This window comes from Lathamus discolor, chromosome 3 (genome assembly GCF_037157495.1).
Source record: "Lathamus discolor isolate bLatDis1 chromosome 3, bLatDis1.hap1, whole genome shotgun sequence".
Taxonomy (NCBI): Eukaryota; Metazoa; Chordata; class Aves; order Psittaciformes; family Psittacidae; genus Lathamus; species Lathamus discolor.
In genome coordinates this window covers 126,920,251-126,938,376 of record NC_088886.1, presented here as the reverse complement: position 1 = coordinate 126,938,376, position 18,126 = coordinate 126,920,251, and the positions used below count along the sequence as shown (strand labels likewise).

At 45.2% G+C, this 18,126-nt stretch overlaps 1 protein-coding gene across 7 annotated transcripts in view; it reads left to right on the top strand.

Moving 5' to 3' along the window:
- Positions 1–18,126, top strand: part of BIN1 (bridging integrator 1) — a 104,161-nt gene that overhangs the window by 64,774 nt on the left and 21,261 nt on the right. For all 7 annotated transcript variants that reach the window (XM_065671528.1, XM_065671526.1, XM_065671524.1 and 4 more), the window contains 4 exons: positions 3,442–3,527; positions 5,372–5,447; positions 7,619–7,701; positions 15,215–15,365. In XM_065671528.1, the coding sequence (XP_065527600.1) occupies positions 3,442–3,527; positions 5,372–5,447; positions 7,619–7,701; positions 15,215–15,365 (396 nt within the window). The remainder of the gene's footprint in view (positions 1–3,441; positions 3,528–5,371; positions 5,448–7,618; positions 7,702–15,214; positions 15,366–18,126) is intronic.

The following is an 18,126-nucleotide window of genomic DNA, read 5'->3' as shown; positions in this document are numbered from 1 at the left end:
TAATTATTTGTTTTTAATTGTATGGGTCTTTTTTCTCACTGCATTTTTTTGTGATTATTTTTATTTTGGTTGGTAACAAAAAAAAACCCAACCAACCAAATCTCACTAAGGAAGATTAGTTTGATTCCTGAACCTGTAGGTTTTCCAGCTTTTCTCCACAAACGTAAGCTGGCGGGAAAAAAAAAAGACTTCAGGTTTTATATTTGCATGACTTCAAGACTGCAGGTGTTAATGACAACCCTAAATCTCATTAAGCTGGAGAGCTGATGACACTGCATTTATCCAGGAGCTTCAGAATGTTAAGCCTAAAAGAACCAGTCCTTCTTACTAGCAGCTGTGTTGCTGTCTCGCCTGAAAATTTTACAACCTCCAAGCAAAAATGGGGTCAATGAGACCTGTTATTTCTACTATAAAGCCAAGTCCCTCCCTCCAGCATGCAAACCACTGGCATTTTAGGCCTTTAGGAGATACTAACGAAAACAGTACAGTGGAAGTTTTCTGTAAAGTCTCCTGGGGCAGTTTGCTATTGCATGCTCTGGATTACAAATTTTAGTGACTGTGCTTTTTGAAACAAAGGGGAAAATGGCTTAGAACATCAAATTCTTGCCTTTTTGCTAAGCTTCCCTGAAATGCTGAATGCAGACTAAAAACCAACATCTTTGGTGCTGCAGTGATAATAGAACAGTATCTCTGTAGGAAGAAGTCAGCAAGTTGAGTCCTGGGCCGTGACAACTTTCTGAAAGGCACATTTGGCAGGGACTGGTGGGGGCTTGGCCCTGGGGTGGAGCACCTGCCTCTTCTCCTTACCCCTGCCTCATAGATACTAAACTTTTTGCTGAACTGTGCATACTTACTACAGTTCACAGCATAGTATGTGAAAAGAAATGTTCACTAGATTGCCTGAAAGCACCAGGCTGGAGCTTGCCAGACACTCATGAGCGTTGGGATGCACAATGGTAGGAAACACAATGTGGAATAATTGCACCCTGCCCTATCACAGCTGGACTGGTTGCACTTGGCACTCAGCCTTGGCTAGATGGAAGGTCAGGAAAGCGTTTATGTTGTCCAGCTCCTGATGAAACTTTCTCCCTTTCAGGCAGGGAGAGGAGAGGAGGAATTTTCTGAGATCACATTTCATGGACCTGGGCATTACGTCCTTCTGCCTCAGTTCTCCCTCAGGATGACCCCTCAAATGGGAAGAGCACATATTATGGTAGCAATGGGCTCTGCCCTGAAACCTTCATCTTTCCCCATGAACTGGCTTTTCCTCTAGCAGGGCTCATGACCAAATTGATGTCTGTCTTCCAGCTCCAGCTGGAAGCAGTCAGGTTTATCCAGTATCAGGACCCGTACTTCCAAGCAAAATAAATTCCACTGATGAGAAGATCCCTGGGCTGACAAAGAAGTGAAGAATTATTTCAGTGCTTTACCTAGGAATGGGAGCACTAGGTGAAACCTAATTCCTACTACTACTCTAGAGTGAACGTTGCTTGTTGCTGATTTCGCTGTTGCCTTGGGTTGTCACAATATTCACATGTTCCTTTCTAGGTTCTTTGACCTTCTGAACAGGTAAATGAGAGAGGGAAAGACTGTTATTAATACCTGAAAAACTAACAGTAGTTAACGGTGCCTCATTTCCCTGCTATGTTGGAAATTAGAGTAAGATAAAGCCAAAGAATGGACTGTCATGTTTTTTTCTCCCTTTAAATAGTTACATTAGAAACATTCATTTGTAGAGGGATTTTAAGACAGAATCGAGCCTTTGTGATCATTGTCTCTGATCCAGTATAAATGGTATCTCAGTTTAAAAGGGGGTTTTGTTTTGTGCAAACTCTCTTGAAATGCTGGGTTTTTCAGTGAATGTAGCAGCAAAATACAGGGTTTTTCTGGGTAGAAGCATTATGGCCCTTTCTCCCCCTTCCTGTTCCTCCCAAGGTCAGCTTAACTTGAATACTTCTCAGTTGTGTCTCTTTCTGGGGGAAACATTCTCTTCCGATCTTGAATACAAAGTCTTAGCCTTGCCTTTGTCAGCAGTGAGCAACCCTCTGAAAAGTGGAGCTAGCTGGAGAGTAGGAGCTTCTGCAACTTGCTCATAAACCATGAGATAAATGGGGAGTGTAAGGATCATATGCAACATGGAGGAACAGGACTCTGAACTGCAAAATGGTTTTAAGTCCTTTCTCCTATCAATCCTATCTTTGCATATACCTGTCACTAAGGAGCTGGATTTCTTTAATTAAGCTGGCACAAAGAAGGTAAGACTTTATTTCATAGAAGGGGTGGGAATCAGACTGCAGGTTTGTAGAGAGGTGCAGTTCCCCAGTGGCTTGTGGGCTCTTTGCAGCGCCCCGTGGCACTCCTGCTGTTGTCACACATGTAAGTAGGCCCTTGTGCTGACTTTCATGTAAAGATGTGTCAGCATGTTGTTCATGTAGGTATTTTCCATGCTGCATAGGGTTATGGAAGAATCCAGTCTTGTTGCAAATCACAGAATATAAACATTTTAATTAGCAAGCTTTAAGTTGTAAGTCAGGGCACCGAAAAGAGGAAGAGGTCACCTAGGACAAATATGGGAAGGGGAACGTGCTCGTTGCTGTTTTCTGCTGCCAGCAACAGAAACCCGGATTATCCTTGTTTGTGACTGAAACCCAACAGAATTCTGTCATCATTGTTGGAGTCTCTCGCTGTTTAGGTGAAATGAACAGCTGCAATTTAAACTGTCAAATGGGGGAAAGAGGTCCTGTATAAGGCATATTTCCTTTGGCGCTGGTGACCAACAGCCAGCCTGGGGTGGCTCTTGTGCAGGACCACTGAAACCAAGACCTACTGCTCAAGCACACCAGGCTGGCCTCCTGCTGGCACAACTCATGCTTTGCATATCCTTTCTTGCTTCTCCAATCAGCTTTGTGAGAGAGCTGTATCAGCCAAGGATGCAAACCTCCTCCCTTCCTCAGAAGAGATAGAGCTTTGGCATGACCTTTCCTGAACAAAGGGCATCCCCTTGAGGGGGGATCCTTCTTCAACATCATTTGGGATGGATTTCAACTCTTTTCAGAGACCTGGCAAGGGGCAAGGGCCACTATTATCTTCATCTGTAACCAATCTGCCGTCTGGAATGCCTGACCAGCTCCATTCAGTTTTTGAAGCCAGGGAAATTTATAAAGCTTAAAACACATTAGTGGATGTTTGAATTACTTTCTGAGTGTCCAAACAGGGAAATCTGTTGAGGAAAAAGCCTGAGAGTTAACACATGCAAGCTGAAGGGGCATCAAATAATCTGTGATGCAACCCTGGCTCCTGGGAGATTAATTTAGGATGGGGATTACCCCATGCCAGAATTTTGCCTGGTCTCCTGAAGAAGTCAAAGAGAGTCACAGTTGTCCCAGCCCTGCCGGCTACTTGTTTGCCTTGGAGCTAACAATCTCCCTTCTCGTTATCAAGGCTGAAGAAGAGTTAGTAAAGGCTCAGAAGGTATTTGAAGAGATGAACGTTGATCTGCAGGAGGAGCTGCCTTCACTATGGAATAGGTGAGTCCTGAAGGTTTTCCTATGGGCTGGTAGGAAGGTAGCGAATATCCAAGCTCTTGTGTTACTGTCCTCCTTAGCTTGGGCTGGGTGTCTGCTCTTGTTTTCTTGATCATCTTGGAGAGTCTGTCCTAGGATTTCCTGCAGCCAGATTCACTCTGGGCTTTCTGTGCCTCATGATCCTCATGAAAATCTTAACTTTACCACAAAGCGAAGCTGTTTCTATGTTTTGTCTGATTCATACCTTTGCCCCACCAACTCTGTCCAACTTTCCTGGGCAGTGGCTCAGCTTCTGCTGTGGACAACAGGCAGAGCAGGCTGGGTCACTAAGATTTTGGTGGTGAAACTGGCTGGTTGGAAGGTGCATCTGCAGCTGAGTTGGGTATGTATGTCAGCTGACTGATTTAGGGAAGATGAGATGTCAGGGGGGTCTATACTGTAACTGGGTTTGGAGAGAGCCAAGAGGTGATGCTTTTGTCACGGTGTCTCACCATGCAAGCTCATGAGCACCCAGTGAAGCAGCAGGTTTAACACAAGAGGGAGGATGATAGGGCAGGTTGTTCTGCATTGGATGCCACTTTTGGATTTGGGCAGTTGGGTGAACAAAGGTGAGGGAAGGATCCTGGCGTGGCTACCTTCTGTTGCTGCTATATGTGCTGCTGGCTATGTGACACATGACCCAGTGAGGAACTAGTGGTTATAAATGTCCTGTTGTGCTCTATTTAACAAAACATAGCCTGGGCAGAGGAAAGTGATCTGAGAGAACGGAAAGACTCGAGGGACTAGAGATTTGCCATACCAGTGATTATGGTGATGAAAAGGGAGGAAAAGGAAACAGACCAACATTCAGCTTGGAGGATGAAGTGGAGGGCAGCAGAAGCTGATAGGAAGGGCACATTAGAAAGCAGGCAAAATCCTCCTAGGACTGTCTGGGTTTCTTATTTTTAAATGGAGTGATAACACCTGGGTTAGCATTGCTGCTCTGTGGGGAATGGGAAGAGAGAGGGTGGCAGCAGGACAGGAAAGCAAAGTGCAGGTGTCTGCCTTTACTCCCCTTTCCTCCCAGCCTGGGTCAGGACTCTTTGCTCAAAGCAGTGTGCAGGCCTGGCTGAGGAAGGAGCTGGGAGGGACACATGAACCTGGGAGGGATACAGGCACCTATTCCATGTGCAGAACAGTGATGCCTCTGGCCTTAGAGAGCATCTCCCTCGTGCTGTTGCTTCTCCAGCTGTGTGCTGGTACGGCACTGTTGGCAGCTGGCAGGATGGCTAGAAGAAGCAGGGTGGCAGGCAGCTGCTGAGATTTTAAGGTGCCACAGATTGTTCAGTCTCCTGCTATGCAGCTGATCCTTCTGCTTTTGTGTTGCTCTCTGTGCCTATCCTGTGCTTTCTTACTCTTCTGCCCCTGAAGCAAACAGTTAATGCTTTTTTCTTCCTCTGGTGCTGAGGGACTTTGGAGTGAATTATTATCTGTCCTCCTGCCAATTCCCCCAGCTCTCCCCACACTCCATCTGAGTCACAGTCTGCATCCTTTTCCTTTACCTCACCTTACCACTGCCTCTCTCTTCCCACTCCCCCCTTGCTTCTACCCCCACCAGCCAGCACAAATCAAATTTCTGTCCCAGCTGGCCTCTTTCTTACCCTGGACATGTTTGCCCCATATCTGGCCTTTGCTCCATCATCCCCTTCATGCTTCTCTGCTGCCCTTCTATTCCAGCATGTACCAGACTTGACAGAGTTGAGTTTGAATGGGAGTGATGGGTGAGAGGCAACAGAAGAGGGAGAATTGAAAGTTTTGGGGAGAGCATTGTGTCCATTAAGTTTTCTGTCTCATTTTTCATTTGGCAGCCGTGTTGGTTTCTATGTCAACACATTCCAGAGTATAGCAGGCCTAGAAGAGAACTTCCATAAGGAAATGAGCAAGGTAAGGCAACTAACAGATTCTCCTACAAATACACCCTCTCTTTGCTATTATTTAAAACCCCAAAACAACCCCCCCAAAAGAAACAAACAAAACAACAGAAAAAAAAAATAAAATCCACAATCAAAAAAACCCCCAAAAAACCCAACCAAAAAAACCCACCAACCAACCAACCAACCAAAACCAACACCCCCCCCCCCCCCCCCACCAAAAATCCCAAACATACCTGGAAAAAAAAAAAAAAAAGCTGGAGAAAACAGAATATTTTGCCCTATGTCAGAGGAAAATATTAACCCTTACTTTTTTTCTGAGCCACTTGGAAGAAAGGCTGTCTGACATACTAATGTAAAAGGATGGAGCACAGGGAAGAGATCACAGGGCCATGTAGCAGTGGAGATTTTGTGTCACTTTAGAAGGCTCATTTGCAGATCCACAGAGGGAAGAGAAGCCATTTTCTGGCCTATCCCTTGCTCCCTTATTTTAGTTCATCTACGTTATGGATTTGTAACATATAACCTGGGCATTCTCAGCCTGGTATCTATTTGCTACCTCCTCTGCTGCCTGGCAGCAAGTTGCTATGAATCCTCATCTAGCTGTGGGGATGACAACAGCAGTAAATCTGCCAAACTGCAAGTCAGCTGAAGACTGAGTGCAGATTGAGACGTGCCTCACCCTGATCCCTCAAGAAGGCACTTTCCAGCAGTACCTTTGTGCTTTGGCTTCCTTCCTTCCCTGTGACCAAAAAGAAGACATTTGAGTGTTTAGCATGACCCTTGCGTGGACTACCAGTTGACCATGAGTTGGGAATCACAGCACTAAGCAGTCCTCTGCCTGGTAGTGGCAGTCTGGATCCTGGTGCTGTGTGCCAGAACCCATCAGAGACCTCAGAAACAGTCTGTGGGAAGGCTCCCCATTGCCACTTTCATTTACAAATATGTTCTTGCTCCTTCAATTGAAAGCTAGAGAAGTCTTGAATTCCTTAGGTCTGTACACTGCTCCTAAGAATTGCACACCCCCTGTAAACGTTGCACTGATCTTAATTAGTGGCTGAGAGCCCAGCTGGAAAACTCTTATATTCCCTCCCCTCCCCAGTGTCATCCTGACAACAAGACAGCTGCTAAGCAACAAGGAACGTTATAGTCCCTCAATTTCCAGCAGTCAGGGGCCCTCTGCCTTGGTGTAGTGTGTTAATTTTGAGCCCTGCTGACATTTCATGGAGACCTTTCTAGTAAATAGCCTGCTCTTCCCCACTTAGGGATGAACTGATTCAGAAAAGGGAGGATTGTTATAATTGTTGCTGTTGACTTGTATTCAGCAAAACATGTGAAAGGTGCTTGTTAGACAGGAATTCTCTTCTTGTATCATGTCTTGGATTTTTCTTTCCTGACGAGTTTTGTATGAGAGCAGGGCTTTTGCTTTGTTCCATAAGAGGCATCTGTTTCTTATTACTGCTATAGCATCCAATTAACTGCTGGTGTTGCTGGCATGATGTATCCAACATTGATTGCATTGGATCCCTCCTACCAGTGATAAATCTGGCATGTCATCTTGTTTATGAATTGTCTGTTTCAGAATAGGAGTGTCTGGAGGGAATGTTGCAGTCTTTGGTGCCAGAGAGTTTAACTCCTATTATTGCATTTCTGCAAAGATACCCAGGTCCTGGCCAAACTTAAATGGCCCAGGCAGCCTGTGAAGTCAAGGCTTTTTGTTGCCTGGAAATCCAGCTGCCTTTGGCTCCAAAGTTGAAATTACCATATCCCAAGCTTTGACATGCAAATCTGAGAAACAGCTTTGGCCACAACTCCAGAGTGAAGCTTCAGTTCTACTACACAGACCCATAGGTTAAACACTCTGCCTGGTTCTGCAATGGTATCTGGCAGCACACCAGTGGGAGAAGATGATGCAGAAGCAAAGAGAGTGATGTGTAAAGGAGATGAAGCATTTGCACGAGTTGCCAGCAGCTCCTCAACAGTTTGAGTGCTCTAGTGTTTTGAACCACATTGGGAGCAGTGAAAACAGATGTAGGGCTGTCCTCTCTTGGGATAGCTGAGTATGTGCACATGTACAGGCAGAAGCTTGAGTTTGGTCAGCCTGTGCAGTCCTGCCTGGACTCTCTTCTGGCACTTGGGCTCTTTTCTCATTGCTTTTTTTTTCTTCTGTTTTTGTATTTTCAGTTGAACCAAAACCTCCATGATGTCCTGTTGGGTCTAGACAAGCAGTACTCGGGCAATGCCTTCCCTGTTAAAGCACAGCCCAGGTCAGTAACTGTGGGATTAGTATCTTTCCTTCAGCAAGGGTGGAGGGACAGGGAATTCGCTACCATGGGTATTGAAGCCTCCATGTTGTCAGCTGTGGAATGATTTGACTACCTGCATATAGCCAGCCAGTGCCCTCTTAAGACTCCCTAGAGCATGTCCAAGATTGTACTTGCGACTGAGTGACAATTCGATACCTCTTGCTTTTCTAGAATAGCATCTGGAGGCCTAAACTTTCACTAGGTGCTGATATTTAGACAAATGACACTCAGCTCTGCTTTTCTAAAGTTGAATTCCATGCACTGACATGTAATACTGAGCTGTCCTTCCTTCTGGGTCCAGTTGCGCACAGCACCTGTCCCTCAAAAGCTTCTACCATGTACCTGCAGCTTGTGAGCTTGAGCACCAAGGGCCCATTTGTTTCCCTAGCCTCCTCTTTGGACCTCCAAACCTGGAACTACGTTAATGCCAAGCCCCTTGTGTACCCAGCTGAGGTGCATTTCCTCTGTGTGTGTTGTGGAATTAGTTGCAGCCTCACTAACATGAGTCCTGTTGATCTCAGAGCACTTCCAATCTGCAGGTATGCAAGGAGTGAGTGTGCTCTAGACCTCAAGTTTTCTTTCCTCAGCTGGGTTCATTCTTGTATGGTTAAGTGCAAGTCTGCACATTCTCTAGCACTGAGAGCGGAGGGAGAGGTCAGGCTCTGGATGAGGCTGTCTGGCTTCTATCCAGGATGCATGAGTGATGAAACAGTGCTGGGCTCTGGCTTCCAGCTGCTGCTAATCCCACATGCCGGGTGAGCAGGAGCACAGCCCAAGTCCTCAACTGGTGTATTGACAGAGGGAGAAGGTGAAGTCAGCATGAAGTAAGGGCAGGCTGTGGTATGAGTGCATTGATTTGGAAGGGCTAGATCAGTTGTTGAGACCTCTGTTGTCCCTTTTCTCTCCTCCCAGTTGAACCTCCTATTGCATTCATGCATAGATGGCTTACATGTCTTATTCCAGCAGTGTATATGGTGTTTGCCAGCTCTAAAGGAAGAGGATGTTTGAGTTGACTTTGGCTCCTGGATTTTGGATTGCTAATGCCAAATTTCCAAGATCCTAGTAGAAATGCTTCTTATGAAAATAATATCTTCTTCCCAAGTTAGCTTGTGGTCTCTGATAGTCACAAACCAACAAGACTGAAGGCTTGTGGGGAGGCAGTGATGCCCATCCTCTTGCTGCCATGTACATTGTCTCTGACAGCAGCATCCTCCAGGGTCTGTTGGAAGAGGATGAGGTAACAGGACAGAGGAAGGCTGTAGCTATTGTTTTGTCCAGCTCTTTCTTCTCTTCCTCCTGGAAGTGATTGTAGGGTATAGGAATTTTCATTGTTGTTGAATGAAGTTTCTGGCCTGATAATGTTTCCAATGAATAAATTGCCTGTCATAATGATTCCTGCCCCCATAAACTGCTAGTTCATCTGAGGCTGTAATAGATAGCTGCAGTTCTGTGCTCTTTGTCTGTCTATAAGACCACAGGGCCCTAAAAACAGAAAATGAGTGCACACACAGAGATCCCTGTGTGGGCAGCAATCTGAGTGCTGCTCCTTCATCACTCACCCCTGCATCTTGGCTGAGATGCCAGACCTGCCCCAGAGCAACTGTCTTCCTCATGAGCACAGTGCAGCAGGTTGTTACAGGAGGATGTAGGTTTGCCAGCATAGTAAATATGTTTTGCAGTGACCAGGAAATTCTAAGAGGCATTTCTGTCTCTCCTGCATGTCTGGCCTCTCACTGTAGTGCAGGGCTGGAGCAAGAGTGTGCAGGAGGAAGTAGCCTTCACTGATCCGATTGCTTATTGTGGTCTGCAGTAAGAGCAGATGCTTCCCTAACCCTTTTCTACTGGGAAGAGGATTGGAGATTGATACAATAGCAGGAAATGAATGAGGAGGTGTGAGAAGAGAGGCAGTTATCCATGCACATCATTATGGCATTCATGTGAAGCCCTACAGAGACATTACTGTAGCTGATGAATCTTATGCTGGCTGTGTAGCACAGTAGCACAGAGCAGCTGATGAATTAGTGGAAACCTCAGACATATGTTTGGGATTTGTTTCTGAAGGAGTTTAAACATTCGGGTGCAGATGCCTGGAAGACCTAGGAGATCTCTAGTATTATCCTAGTATGATTGGACAGACTGAAAAAAAGACATAGGAAAGCTACTAATTAGGTTCCACATGTAAGACTGTACGCAGATTGGTAAGTAAAGGAGAATCTGGGGAGCTTGTTTCTTGTGTAACATTTACAGGATAGAGTGTAGAGCTGTGATTACCTGTGAAAAAAAGACATTTACAATTCTCTACCGGTGTCTATACACTTCCGTTTTTCTTCTCCATGTGCACCCCGGCCCCATATTCCAAAGAGCAGGGAAAGCACTAGTTTGCTCACATATATGTAGATCTTTGAAAGGCACAAAAAGCCCTCTCCTACCCTCTCCAAACCAGGCCATAGCTTTCCATGAACCAAAGGAAGTGTGTACATGTTTCTGTGTGTGTCCCTGTGTGTGTGTGATAGAGAGAGAATGGTGATCTCATCATCTTGATTGCAGTGAGATCTGTGTCACCAAGTGAATGTGTGCTTGAAAGCTTAACTTTTCCTCCCTGGTTTGACTGTGCCACCCTGTAACGGAAATGATTTGCGTGCCATCCTCAACAGAAAGAAAACTAAACTGTTCGCCAGGCTGAGGAAAAAGATGAGCAGGTACTGGTATGGAGAGCAGCATTTCGATATGTGTTTAATTTAGTTCCTAAAACTGGAAAGGCTGTTGCTGGACTCTTAACAGCCTGGCACGTGTTAACCCTGTGATGGGAGAGGGGTCTTTTGCATGATATGATATGTTCATGGCCTGCTGGGTCCTGTGAGATCAGTCTGTGTCTGGATAATCCCATTAACTGCTTGTGTGCCTGGTTTGAATCCTTGCTTCTTTTCCTGTCTAAGAAGGCAGTTTGAAAGCTCAGGCATTGTCTGTTCAGTTGTTCTTGTGTGACTAAAAGTGTGGTGCTGGGTTTTCCATGGGAAATATGGGCAATTTTGGCGATTAACAACTTCTAGTTTTACCTAGTGGGGCTTGCCCTTTTGAACAGATCTGAAATGCTGCAATCTCATTCCATGTCTGGCCAGGGAGGACAACAAAAGCAGGTCTTTCAGAAGTCCAGTCTTATCTACCTGTTGCAGTTGGAAGGATGTTGAGATGGGAGAAGGACACTTCTGGCTTTGGTCCTTACTTGCTCTGTTCTTGAGGATACTTGATGTTTTGCTTCATCCGTTGAAAAATTTGTTCAGGGCTGAAGAGAAAGGAGGCCCATTGTCTTACATAAAGACTAATGTCAGAGTCTTTCCTTTCAAGGCAGTGGTGGCGTTGAATAACTGGATTGCTATGGTGCCTAGAGTTACTATAGGCCAAGAGCATGCTCTGGAGCAAAGTGGGAATTGCCACATTATGGCATGGAAATGCCCCCTAATTATTTCTCTTAGTCTTTGTGTGGGTATTTTCTCCATGGGTTCCCTATAAGAAGAAAAAAGATTATGATTCTCAAGATGATGTTGTGCCAGCAATAAAAGCAAGTGCTGGTGGATTGAAATCTTTGGTTTTCTGATCCTGGCTTCACACTGACTAGGGCAAGTCATACAGTCCTCTTTGTCTCTGCTGTGCATCCTTTGTAAAGCAGGGGGTTGGAAGGTGGAGAATTGCAATTTCACAGGGAAAGCTGGTGGGCAAATCTTGATTTTAATATCCTCAAATGAATAAAGGAATGTCTTGTGTTACTTTTCTGAGGTTTTCTACTGCAGGAAAATGATGATTTACAGGAGTACTTCTCTGTCTGTCTGTCTCTGGTTTTTGGTTGGACCAGTGTTATACCTGCATCAGGCAGGAGGTCTAGTATTTCCAGTCACTATGAACGGACAGATGCTACAACAGAGGGATAGCTAGTAAATCTCATCTTGATGAGTTCTAGACACAATGTCCTCCTGTTCTGCCCTCATGAAGTTCAGATGGCCCAGCAGTTAAGGTGCCTGACTGGGGCTGTGCTTGAGGTTTCTGCTTTTAGAGCAGCTGCTGGGGTCACAGAGGAATGTGCAACCACTGGTGCAGCGAAGAAGGGTATGGGACTCAGTCACTCTTTGGTCTGTACCAAGAATGTGCATTTGTGGCACTCTTTGGGCATGTAGGTGCCTTTTCCTCCTTTATCCCACTCCCTCTTTTTTAAATAATTTTCCAGCCTCCTTTGGTGCTAAAAAAATTAATTTTGGCTGAAAAGCCGTGTTTAAGACTTAGCTGAGATGCCAACTTTTTTTACTTTTTAACTTGATAACTTGGCAGGAGATGACTGGTCTGTTATTACTATATTGGAAAGTGGGTTTTCATACTCTAATGTAGGATTGTTACAAGTGCATGGGAACCCCATCTGCAGATGTTACTCTGCTCTTCCAGAACAGATGAGGCAGCCCCATGAGAAGTCTGGGAGCTCAACAGCTTTATAGGGGCTGAAGGATTTTGGCTTCCCATTCAGCTACATCAACTGCATTTGACCCTGCTCCCAGCTCTCTATTTGGAGAAGAAAGTTGACACCCTCTTCCCTTCCCTGCCTGATATTCCTAGATTTGGCATCACTTCCCAACTGCTCATGGGAAGGAAAAAGAGAGAGTAATGACCTTTCTGCTCTGACTTGCTTTTACTGTGATACTCAGGTTTGGTCAGTGGGGACATTCCCCTACACTCTTTTTCTTTTTCCTGTGTTTCCTGTAGCAAGCAGTCAGTTTTGAGCCAGGAATTTGAGTGGGCAGTGTGTGCTCCCTGGGGATCTGTGGAGGACAGAGGATCCTGGTGACAAGCTCTCTTGACGCTGGTTGCCCTGACTAAACGCGTGCAAAATAACAAGTGCAGGAATGAAGGTGCCACTTGGGGAGTGGGGTTGGAAAGGCTCAGCCAAAATTAGCACTGGCATTTTCCTAGGAGGATCAGCCAACACATCAAATAAGCTGTAAATAGTGGTGACCTAATGACAGATTTAGTGGGAGGCTCTCTCAGCCCTTGTAGGGTGATGGGAAGAAACCGGACTCTCATATGGGAGCCTTTTACCGGTATATCTCCAAATTAAGTCACTGCCAGGCATCAGATATGAGGCACTAAAAAAGCTGCTTCATGGTCTTTAGAGAAGAATCCTGAACTCCTTTCTCTTTGGAGAAGTGGGCTCTTCAGGCCCCTTGAAGAAAAATCCTAACCTTGTGTCGGTAGGCCAGCCGATAGCCAATAGTCCCAATATTCCCAGTGTAGTCTGGGCATTTGAGGAGTTTTGGCAGTCTGGCAATAGTTCACTGTGTCCTCCATCTTTCCCAAAGTGCTTTCAACTGTAGGAAAGGTAACACGTACTTTTCTTTCCCCAACTCTAGCATCAGAGGACATTTCCTGCTGCTCCCTGGTGACTCCCATTTAGAGCAGGACTTCCTTACCTTCACCTTCCAACTGTTACTTATTTTACTCTGCAGCGCGGCCTTGCCAATTTCGCAGAATCCTTCACAAAACCCACTGTTTTGAAGTTATTTCTAGGGTCTTCCGAGGAAGGACACTGTAGGCATATCCAGTAGAACTGAAAAGCTGCAGGGGTTGGCGTACATATTCTTTAACCCCTTTTCCTCTTCTTTTCCCTCTTTTTCCCTTGGCGTGTGTGCCTCTGAGAGCTGCTGGCACAGAATGTGTTTGGGTTTGTTGCATCATGTTGGTGTGCTGCTGGCATCAGTGTTGCCAGGAACATCTGACCTGCATGTGGACCTGAGAACAGGCGCTTTTGGGGAGAATTGTGTGTGTGGGGTGTGGATATGGGGAGAAAGTGGGAGGTGGGAAATAGATGAGGATGAAGTGAATGAAGAGGGAATGGGATGGGAAGCTTGAAAGCTGGAATGCTGAACTCCCCCTGCTTCGGATGCTTGCTTGGAAGGGTAGGTTTGTTGAAACGCCTTGCTGTCCCTTCCTCCTCTTGTTGTTCCCCTAGTCGTGAGTGTTAAGCAATGAGGCTATGATGCATGTTAGCCAGTGACCCCACCTTGGGCACCAAAATGTGAGCGGGTGTACCTCTTGAGCTCTGGGCTTGCTTGGGACAGAGCAAAGTAATAATCAACTTGATGTTGCCGCAGAGTCAGCCCTGCATTGCTGTCTCTAGTCATGGCTCTATGCCAGCATTTAATATCTCAAGTTGTAGGAAAGGATCTGTTCCTTTCAGCCTTCTCCCAAGGCCTTTAACTTCACAAGAACTGCAGTTTTAAAAGTGGAAGCAAACAATATCACCCACTGTAGATGAGGTTGCGCAGCCCTGTTGCAATATTCTGTTATATTCTGTTTTCAGCTGTGTATAGTTTTGCCAAACTGTAACCATCTCTGCTAAATATCCCCTACCAGTCTCTGTGCTTCTGTATGACTTGATATAAATTGAGTAGTTGCTTTCTGGGGAGCTGAATTTCAGCCACGATGATTCAGCTGCTCCTGAGAATTAGGCTGAGAAATGGCTTTACCTTTGTCTCTGTTGAAATTCTCTAGTAACCAGCTTTTTATAAATCTCTCATGATTCTATACTATGAAGACTTGACACTTGGCCAGGGCAAGCCCTTAGGGAAAGGTGTGTGCCTCTTCCCATTCCTTTGAAAACTCTCTCCAAATCTGGCCAAATTATGAACCAACAAGCGCTGTGGCATATGCTCCTTGCATCTTAATTCCCTGAAAAATCCTTCTTGACTGTGTGTCAGAAACACACAGTCAAGTCCTGGAATAAGGACCAGCTGGAAAGACAAGGGCAGAGGGGGTTCATAACTGAAAACAAGGCTGGGGAGACTTTCCGTAATAGGGAAATCTTTATTAATAGATGTTTCTTTGCTGTCTGGAGTGATCTGTGAAACTTCTGGCTACTCTGCCCCTCTTCCAGCTTGGCTAGTTTGTATCATGTAGAAGATTATGATATTCTATGATTACAGCCTTAGTTCAGGTGTTGCAAATCTATTAATCATAACCCACACAGGTGTCACCTGTGGGTATACCACCATGCCGAAAAAAAATCTTATCTGTAGAATTTAAAACTAAATGAGCTGCACAGAATTCCTTCCACCATCTGCTTCCCCAGTATTGAAAGACTACTACTTAATGTCAGGCACTTACATTAGAATCTAGCAGAATTAAAGATGCTTGGTTAGTTTTTCTTTTGTTTGGTTTTCTGTGTCTGAGGCAAAGTATACCCATGCAGTAGGAATTTAGGGAGTAGCCTGCTGCTGCTGGTAATGCTGCTGCAGTTCATTGGACTGCAAGTGACTCAGCAAAGATGCTTATAGAGGCTTCAAATGTCTTCATCACATGTCTGGGCAGTGAAGCAAAGAGATAATGGAGGCCACTGATCTGTGCACAACTCCTCCTAGGCTTGGCTCAGACATCTCTCTCTCTCTCTCTCTCTCCCCACCCCCTCTATCTCCCTTTCTCCCTTCAATTCCTTCAGTGACAGCACCCCAGCGAAAGCAAATAAAAGCCCCTCGCCTCCACCAGATGGATCTCCCATCACCAGCCCTGAGACCAAGACTGTCAACCATGATCTGGAACCGTCCACTTTGGAAGCACCTGGGGCAAGCATCCCCAAGTCACCATCTCAGGTAGTGTCTCCATGACATTGACCGTGTCTCTGCAGTATGACCGCTGTTGGCACAAGCTCCGTGAGTCAAAGACATCCATCAGTTGCCTTTTTGGACCTCTTCCTGCTACTGAGCACAGAGAATATGATTGACTGTTGTTCTCCTTCACTGGTTCCTGAGAGGTTCCTGAGATTACAAGTTGCTTATTGGCCATCTCTAATTCATATAGGGAAGAACTAATCTGTCTTTGAATACCTCTACAGGGGAAAGGCTAGTAACACATTTTGCTGTCTGGCAGAATGGTCAAGAAGATCCAAGGAGGACAGAGTTGTAGCTAGGCAAGGAAGTTTGTTCTTTACATTTTAATTGACCCGTGGAATTCAATAGTCCAGTTTCTTCTGAAGAACTTCCATTACTGAGGAATGTTCAAAGAAGAAGAATTAATATTGATAAGGAGAACATCTGTACTTTACATGGTGTTTTATTTTAATCCCAAGATAAAGTATTATGCTAAAAATAAAGGAATTATATTATGCTACAGATTAGGTGGGTACCAGGAAGAAAGCTGTCCATTATATGGAGCGATACCTTCCATGTGGCCTTTGTTAGTCCTCTCCTTACATGGGAGATACCCAGCGGTGTGTTTAAAATAGCAGATGTAGTTCCTGCTGCTCAGCGTATAAAAAACATTTGCTTCCTCTTTCCACTCCTCTGTATTCCTCCATTGCTAAGTGGGGAAAAAGCTCAGCAGGGAAAAGTAGTGACTATGCCAAATTTATGTCTGGTGCCAATCCTTGCGTTTCAGTAAGTGGGACACAAGGGAATAGTCTTCCAGGAAGAATTAAAGCTGAGAGGATTCTGGCCAAGCTGGTGAGAGAAAACCCATTGCTTCTGAAAAGAGACAGGTGCAATCCAGAACTTCCTTGCTGTTGTCATATGTAGCAGTTGATTCCAAATCCAGGCCTGGGGTGCAGGCTGTCTCCTGTTTTTGGATAGCCCCTCATGACATTTTTCTCTCCACTGCATTTTTGATTTTCAGGATTATCTAGGGACAAAAAGGGGATGTTTCTACATTGGCAAAAAGGTCTTTTCCAGCCCTGTGAAATATGTGGATGTCTGGCATCCAGGGTCTCTGTGCTGCTCAGCATTGCACCGCCTTGAGCAGCTTTGCCACCACCCTGGCTAGGACCTTGGAGTAGGGTATGTGTGTGAGAGAGAGGATATTGCATCCAGAATTGCCTTCCTGTTTTTTTCAGAGATTGGCATAACTTGACTGAAATTTGGAATAAGAAATCTACAGTTTAATTGAGCTGTTCACTGCAGGCTTCACTTGCCCTGCCTGTGGACTTGTCTTGCTGAGTTTGGCTTCTTCCCTTTGCTATAAATAGTACACATAGGCCTTGTTTTTGCCAGCCTACAAGTACCTGCTCATTCACTTGCTGCCTTCCTGCCCACAGGAATGGGGCTGGAGGCACCCTATGTCGAGCAAGCAGGATATTCCGGTGTAGCTCTGGCTGGAACCTTAGATGGGCTAGAGGCAAGTCTGAAACGGTATTTGCAGTTTATGCTGCCACCGCCTGGCAGCTGTTTCCCAACCTGTATTTAATTCATTCTTCCAAGCCTCACTACGGTGAAGAGCAAGAACTCCACTCCGTATTCGTACTAGGTGCTAAGAGATGGAGCTGGCTCTAGAGGGAGGGAAGACAAGGACAAGGGTTTCATACCAAGACCTAAGCTTGGTACATGTACGGATAAAGTCTAGAAACAAAGTGTGTGTCAGCTTGCCAGCCAGTTGGAAAGCACAAGTGTCCACTCTCTCAACGGATCTGACTGAAATCTTCAGTCTAATACTCAAAATCTTCACAGGTGTTATTACTTTTGGTCAATGGGTAAGTGATTTGTTCAAGGGTCCTCCTAGAGAAACTAGGGGCCTCATCCTCTGAGGGAGGATGGAGCAAAAAGCAACAAGCAAGTACAGTTCTCTGGCCTCCACAGTCTGAAATACTAATGCAAAAGCTGTGGAGAGAAAGACAGCAAAACAAGAGAAATCAAATCGTTCCCTATGCCAAAACCATATCCACTCTTACTGTTCTTTAATTCTCAAAGCCAGCTTATTTCTGTCTTTTGGAAGAAGCGACTGCTATCAGGTCTCTACGCTGAGTAATTTGATGATGACACAGACTTCAGGGGTCTGCGAAATTTGAAAGGTCAGAGTTCTGCTCTCAGTTACACCACTGAAATGCTGCAATGACACTTTGAAACCAGTGCAACTAAGTTGAATTTACAAAGGTGAAGCTTTTTGGGATCCAAGTCAGCAGAAAAAATTTAGAGGGTTTCTTTTCTTCAAGGTGGCAAAGTTGTTTGTGCTTGATGAATTTCCAGGTGCAACCCAACATCAATATGCAGTCCTGTTGTCTTTGAAATATGGTTTTAGACTGCTGTTGGAGGTAATGCTGGATGCTGTGGAAGTGGTGGTCTTCAAGATGCTAGTGCATTGGAAGGAAGGAGACTGACTATTTTTTAGAAATAAATAGCAGAAGTGTCAGGACCTTTTTGTAGAGTTTGTAACAGGAGCTTCCCATTTCTGCAGATGGTGGCTCTGTTCTGAGAATAGCTTTTCCTTGAGATTTCTGGTCCCTTGCAACTGTCAAGCAGGGGATTTTCAGGCAGTGGTTGTTCTTGGGGAATATGGACACGCCACCTTCTGCAAACAGTGAGAAGTTGGAAGTGAAAACACTACTTTCATTATTTCCCCATGCCATCTATTTAGTGGAAAATGTGT